Here is a 7,017-nt window from a genome sequence, read left to right on the forward strand (position 1 = left end):
GACACCGTTAAGCTGTTAACAAATTTTCAGCTTGCTATTAATCATTTTTTTTGGTACGCGGGAACCCGGCCTAGTCAGCTTTTATTCAAACGCCGCCGTAACTGTGCGGCTGGTTGAAAACTGGGCTCCACACCCAGTTTCCCTGTAGCTTCATTTGCTGTATTAATAGCATTATTAAATTTTTGCTATCTGTCCAAAACTCAAGCAAGAATTATTTTAACTATTGTAAAGCATTTAAGGCCAGCTGCATATTTATTGTTTTAGATTAGGCTTAGAAGTTGAGATATACAGGGTGACAAGGTCGGTAAATTGATAAAATTTTAAAGGCATAACATTTTTGTAACAACTCTAGTGGCGCCCTTTAATTGCTGGCGCCTGTGTGCGCCGCACACATTGCACACGTGTACGGCGCGGCCTTGGTCCATGGACGTTAGGACCAAAAATGGACCTATTGTGGACGTCCAAAGAACGTCGTGTGCTATTAGGGTATATCTTTGTACAACGACTATTTAACTTCCTATAGGCCTGAATTCCGCATACCAAAATAAGTTGCTTAATAGCAAGCTGAAAATTTGTTAATAGCTTAACGGTATCTAGGCGGACAAACTTTGATGTATGGGAACACTGGACGAGGGGAAGTTTTAATTGTGGAACGTAATTTTAATTGTGGAACGTGTCATTATGACAAGCTTATGATTGTGAAAACTAGCTGGTTGTTTTTAAGTTTATTAAATAGCAAACTTTCTAGCAAATTAGCGAAAGGCATAACATTTTTGTAACAACTCTAGTGGCGCCCTTTAATTGCTGGTGCCTGTGTGCGCCGCACACATTGCACACGTGGACGGCGCGGCCTTGGTCCATGGACGTTAGGACCAAAAATGGACCTATTTTGGACGTCCAAAAAACGTCGTGTGCTATTAGGGTATATCTTTGTACAACGACTATTTAACTTCCTATAGGCCTGAATTCCGCATACCAAAATAAGTTGCTTAATAGCAAGCTGAAAATTTGTTAATAGCTTAACGGTATCTAGGCGGACAAACTTTGATGTATGGGAACACTGGACGAGGGGAAGTTTTAATTGTGGAACGTAATTTTAATTGTGGAACGTGTCATTATGACAAGCTTATGATTGTGAAAACTAGCTGGTTGTTTTTAAGTTTATTCAATAGCAAACTTTATAAAATATATGAAAAAATGTTTGTCCGATAAATATGTTGTGCATTTTAATAAGTCAGACACGTAGAACATGTCAAATGACAGGCATTATATTGGTGAGAGATTAATACAGGGGTATATAACGAAGAATCAAAAAAACATGCTGAAATGATTGTTACGACAGTGGCGTAGATTGTAAGGGGAAAAAAGGGGTGAAAAGAAAGTATATATCCCTACAGCACGCCTCTGGTAACAGCCGAAATCTATCTCTTAACACTAGTTAAAGTATCCTAACATGTGTAAACTGTGTGTCAAGTTTAAACAAATAATATTAAAAGGTGCTTTAACAATGGGATAAAATCATTTTAGAACATTATGTAATAAAACACTCTGTATCTCGGTAAGGAAGAATATTTTATTTAAGTGTTTTGGGTTAAATCTTCGTATTTTGTGCTAAGGTTTCTCCAGTCACAAAATGGACAATGCTTAATGAAACACCCTCTATATTATGCTTGTATATTGTGGTGTTCCTTTCTGCATAACTATTATTGTTATTATTGTCATTATGTCATTCACTCATGTCAATGTCATGTCATTGTCATATCATTATATCACAGTTTGTCAATCATAATGTATGTACAATTTTAGTTTATTAAAACCTTTAATTCTCAAGGTTTTCATTATTACAATTTAATAAACTAAAATTTATTCAACAATGGATAAACTACTCAAGCCTGATCGACTAGACATCGATTCCAATTCAACAAATGCAACACAACTCTGGACACACTGGAAGAGAACCTTTCAAAACTTTCTAGAAGCAGCTAATGTTTCTGAAGACAAAGATAAACTGAATTTATTGGTGAATTATGTAAATCCTGTAGTATATGAAGCTATAGGTGAATGTACCACCTACACTGATGCAACTGCTACCTTAGAAAAACTATACATAAAACAAAAGAGTGAAATATTTGCCCGGCACACATTATCTACACGAAAGCAACAAGTGGGTGAGTCCATTGATCAATATTTACTAATCTTAAAACACTTAAGTAAGGATTGCAATTTTCAAGCAGTGTCTGCTGATAGAAATAAAGACGATTACATCAGGGACTCTTTTATTCGAGGTTTAAGTGCTTCAAATATTAGGCAAAGACTACTTGAAAGCGCCACTTTAACATTAGATCAAGCATATAATTCAGCCAGAGCTTTAGAAATGGCCCAACAACAATCAGATTCATATATTATGTCAAATTCTATTGTAAATTCTATTACTACTGATAACACCCTTCAGAATACTGCACACGAAACTGATCAAAACAACTCGACTAGCGCAGCTACCTTTTCAAAATGCTGGTTTTGTGGAAAAAGTCGCCATACTAGAGATAGATGTCCTGCTAAAAATCACCAATGCTCTTGTGGTAAATTCGGACATTTTGAGCAAGTCTGTAAAAGTAAGAATCAAAAACAAAAATCACATGTTCATAACAAAACATCTGCTGCTTTAGTTGGAATGCTATCTGCTGCTTCTCCGTCCTGTTTATCAAAAGCTATAATAAAAATTCATGTAAATAATTCTGAGGTTGAAGCTCTAGTAGATACTGGTAGTACAGACAGTTACATTTCAAATAGTATTGCCATTCAAAATCAACTACAAATATTCCCTACAAATTTAAATGTACAAATGGCTTCCTCATCTTTAAACTCTCCAGTTTGCGGCTTTTGCATTGTTAACCTAAAAATATCTGAACATACCTATAAAAATTTTAAACTTTATGTTCTAGAAAACCTATGCTCAGATGTCATAATTGGTCATGATATCCTTAATAAACATTCTGGAGTGCAGTTCAATTTTGATGGTAAGAAACCTCCAATTTCAATCTGTAATCTAACAACAGCAATTGTAAAACCATACCCACTGTTTGCCCATTTAACAGGAAACTGCAAACCTATCGCCGTAAAATCAAGACGCTATTCCTTTGAAGATTCCAAATTCATAGACACTGAAATTCAAAAATTATTGAAAGAAAATATTATTGAAGCAAGCAATTCTCCATGGAGAGCACAAGTACTAGTTACTAGTAATACAAATCATAAAAAACGTATGGTTGTCGATTATTCTTTAACTATTAATAAATTTACTGAACTAGATGCCTACCCTTTACCAAATCTCGAAATTTTAGTAAATAAAATTTCTCAATATGAATACTTTAGTTCAATCGATTTACGAAGTGCTTATCATCAAATTCCCATACTAGAACATGAGAAAATCTATACTGGATTTGAAGCATGTGGCAACCTCTATCAGTTTACAAGAATTCCATTTGGTGTCACCAATGGAGTAGCATGTTTTCAAAGAACGATTAACAACATAATAGAGAATGAAAGATTAACAGATACATTTGCATTCCTAGATGATGTCACTATTTGTGGAACAACAAAAGAACAACATGACAAGAATCTACAAAACTTTATGGAAATCGCAAGGAAATATAAATTAATTTTAAACGATGAAAAATCGAAATTCTGCATGACTCAAATTAATATACTTGGATATACTATTGAAAAGAAAACTATAAAACCAGATGCTGAAAGACTGCAACCCCTTATCAATTTACCAGTACCAACAAATATCACTTCATTAAGAAGAATTCAAGGAATGTTCGCCCACTATTCAAAATTCATACACAAATTTTCGGAAAAGATACATCCTATTGTCAATATCAAAGAATTTCCCTTAAATCAAACTCAAATATATGCCTTTGAAAAGCTGAAACAGGACATTGTAGAAGCAGTAGTCACTTCTGTTGATGAAAATGAAATATTTACAGTTGAAACAGATGCCTCCGAATTTGCCATTGGAGCTCAACTTACACAACAAGGAAAACCAGTAGCATTTTATTCAAGAACACTTTCAAAAACAGAACATAATCATTCAAGTGTTGAAAAAGAAGCTTATGCAATTGTGGAATCCATAAGAAAATGGAGACACTATCTTATGGGCCGACACTTTAAAATTATTACAGACCAAAGGTCAGTTGCTTTTATGTTTGACTTAAAATCAACATCTAAAATTAAAAATGAGAAAATAATGCGTTGGCGTATAGAACTGTCCTGCTATAAATTTGAAATTATTTACAGACCTGGGAATCAAAACATTGTTGCGGATACTCTTTCAAGAATATCTGCTGCTATTCACCCCACTATGTCAGATAAAAATTTATTCAATTTACATAACACAATGTGTCATCCTGGAATAACCAGATTCTATCACTGGATACGATGTAAAAATCTACCTTATTCTTTAGAAGATGTCAAACGAACTATCTCTTCTTGTCCAATCTGTGCTGAAATTAAACCAACATTTTACAAAAACAAAAGCACTTTGATTAAGGCTACAGCACCTTTTGACAGACTGAATATAGACTTTAAAGGACCTTTACCATCTAACAATCAAAATAAATATCTGCTGAATATTGTAGATGAATATTCAAGGTTTCCATTTGCATTCCCATGCTCAAATTTATCATCTTCAACAGTCATCAGTTGTTTAACTGAGTTGTTTACTACTTTCGGAACTCCTGCATATATTCACAGCGATAGAGGATCTTCATTCTTGTCTGCTGAGGTAAAATCATTCCTAACAAGTCATGGTGTTGCTTCCAGTCATACAACTCCATACAACCCTCAAGGAAATGGACAATGTGAAAGATATAATGGTATCATTTGGAAAACAGTTCAACTAGCAATTAAATCTAGAAATCTTCACATAAACCAATGGCAAGATGTACTACCTGATTCTTTACATTCAATTAGATCTTTACTGTGTACCTCTACTAACTGTACTCCACACGAACGTATGTTTAATCATCCCAGAAGATCAACAAATGGTACATCTATTCCAACTTGGCTTAGTACTCCTGGAACTGTTTTCCTCAAGAAACATGTTAGAAATTCGAAATATGAACCTCTGGTGGAAGAAGTCCAACTCCTAGAAGCAAATTCAGACTATGCACATGTCAGATTACCAAATGGAAATGAAACCACAGTATCGGTCCGACACTTAGCTCCGAGAGGAAATACTTCCCTTTTGGCAGTAGATGAGGCAACTATTGAAGATAATGAAAAACATGTAGAAAACCAGTCCCCCATGATAAATCAAAACATGGAACCATTGAACAGTGTAGAAGAAATTAATACCATAGATAGTCAACTTCAACAACCTTTTTCTGCTCCTGGTGACGGTCCAACTACTTCAACTTCAGTTCCCCCAGAACTGATATTGCAAAAGCGAATAAGAAAGCCTCCTTCCCATTTACAAGATTATGTCAGAAACTAACAGCGTGGATGAATGTGGTGTTCCTTTCTGCATAACTATTATTGTTATTATTGTCATTATGTCATTCACTCATGTCAATGTCATGTCATTGTCATATCATTATATCACAGTTTGTCAATCATAATGTATGTACAATTTTAGTTTATTAAAACCTTTAATTCTCAAGGTTTTCATTATTACATATATATTTAATTATTACGGCTCGCCTTAAGGCTGATTTATGAACTATGCCTCCTAAATGGTTGCGTCACCGCAGTACAAATCTAAACTGCTTCGAATATTTTACGACAATTCCGTGGATTGATCCTACATAGAAAAAGTCCTTTGACGTGAAAGAAGAAGTAGTCACCTACGAGAATTTTCTAGATGTCATGGAATAACCCAGAAATGTCTAGTGACGTCTAGAACGTCAGAAAATCTATATATACATACGTGTTTGTCATTTTAATAACAGTTGTAATTCAGATTTAGAAGTCGACAGTTATCAGTTTGTTAAAGTTTGTAATATTGTATAGCAGTTTGAATAAAGTTACTTTCAAGAATTTGTAACATATGGCGACAGCAGTGGGATTGAAGAGATACTACAGTTTTGAATGGTTAATACGAGAGCTACAAAATTTAACAAAGAAATGGATACGTCCGGACCCCCAGCATGGTTTATAAAAATGAAAGAAGATGAAGAGAAACGTAGGCAAGAAGAGAAAGAGGAAAAGCAGTAACGTAGAGAGGCGAAGGAGAAGCTTAGACAAGAAGAGGAGGATGTGTAGAAAAGTAGAGGTAGAAATGATAAATAGTTTAACCCAAATACATGAAAATTTTTAATTAGAGGTAAGCCAAATTAATAATAGAATAAATACATTAGATAAAAAACAAAACTCTTAAGACAATAAAATACAGCAGCAACAAAATTCCTTAGTCAATTTAGAACAACAACAAAATAATTTAAAATCTAGTTAAGACAGACAGTTAGAACAGCAACAAAATTACTTAGTCAATTTAGAACAACAAAACAACATTTTAAAATCTAGTTTAGACAGACAGATAGTTGAGTTACAAAGAAAAAATATTACCCAATCTTCCTTGTCTAATATTATTTCAGTAACTAATATCGAATCAGAACCGACAGCTTCATCAAATTCCATAGTTGAACCAGGTGCAAGTAGAACAACCAAAATTTTGAAACTACCTACGTTCGATGGCCAAACAGCACGGGAAACCTATTGGTTCCAATTTGAAGCTGCAGCCAGAGCAAATGGATGGACCGAGAAAGAAATGGCTGCTTCTTTGGTAGTGTCACTTAGAGCATGATACTATAAATAACAAGATAATATATTGCACATCCGGAAGTCGTGACGTAACTGGAGACCGACAAGTTCGTAATGGTTCGTAATCATTCGTAATGTCCGATTACTTTGAATTGTTCGCGGTTGTATTTTATATTTTATTTTTGACAGTTACTTTGACTGGAATCTCGACACTAAATGTTTTTCGACTACATTGAAGTTTAATGTTATTTTTCT

General features: G+C 34.4%; 1 protein-coding gene across 1 annotated transcript; it reads left to right on the forward strand.

The window, feature by feature from the left end:
• Positions 1–1,873: 1,873 nt before the first annotated feature.
• On the forward strand, positions 1,874–6,805 carry LOC126886128 (uncharacterized). Its single transcript, XM_050652973.1, has 2 exons — positions 1,874–2,579; positions 6,597–6,805. The coding sequence occupies exons 1-2, from the start codon at positions 1,874–1,876 to the stop codon at positions 6,803–6,805; spliced, it is 915 nt and encodes a 304-aa protein (XP_050508930.1).
• The last annotated feature ends 212 nt before the right edge of the window (positions 6,806–7,017 follow it).

The sequence above is a fragment of the Diabrotica virgifera genome, chromosome 6, assembly GCF_917563875.1.
Source record: "Diabrotica virgifera virgifera chromosome 6, PGI_DIABVI_V3a".
In the NCBI taxonomy this organism is placed as follows: Eukaryota; Metazoa; Arthropoda; class Insecta; order Coleoptera; family Chrysomelidae; genus Diabrotica; species Diabrotica virgifera.

Excerpts from the sequence above, each read along its gene's own strand:
- LOC126886128 (XM_050652973.1), top strand. The coding sequence starts at position 1,874 with ATGGATAAACTACTCAAGCCTGATCGACTAGACATCGATTCCAATTCA. Across the intron at positions 2,580-6,596 it reads AAATCACCAATGCTCTTGTG|TAACTAATATCGAATCAGAA; the intron begins GTAAATTCGGAC and ends ATATTATTTCAG.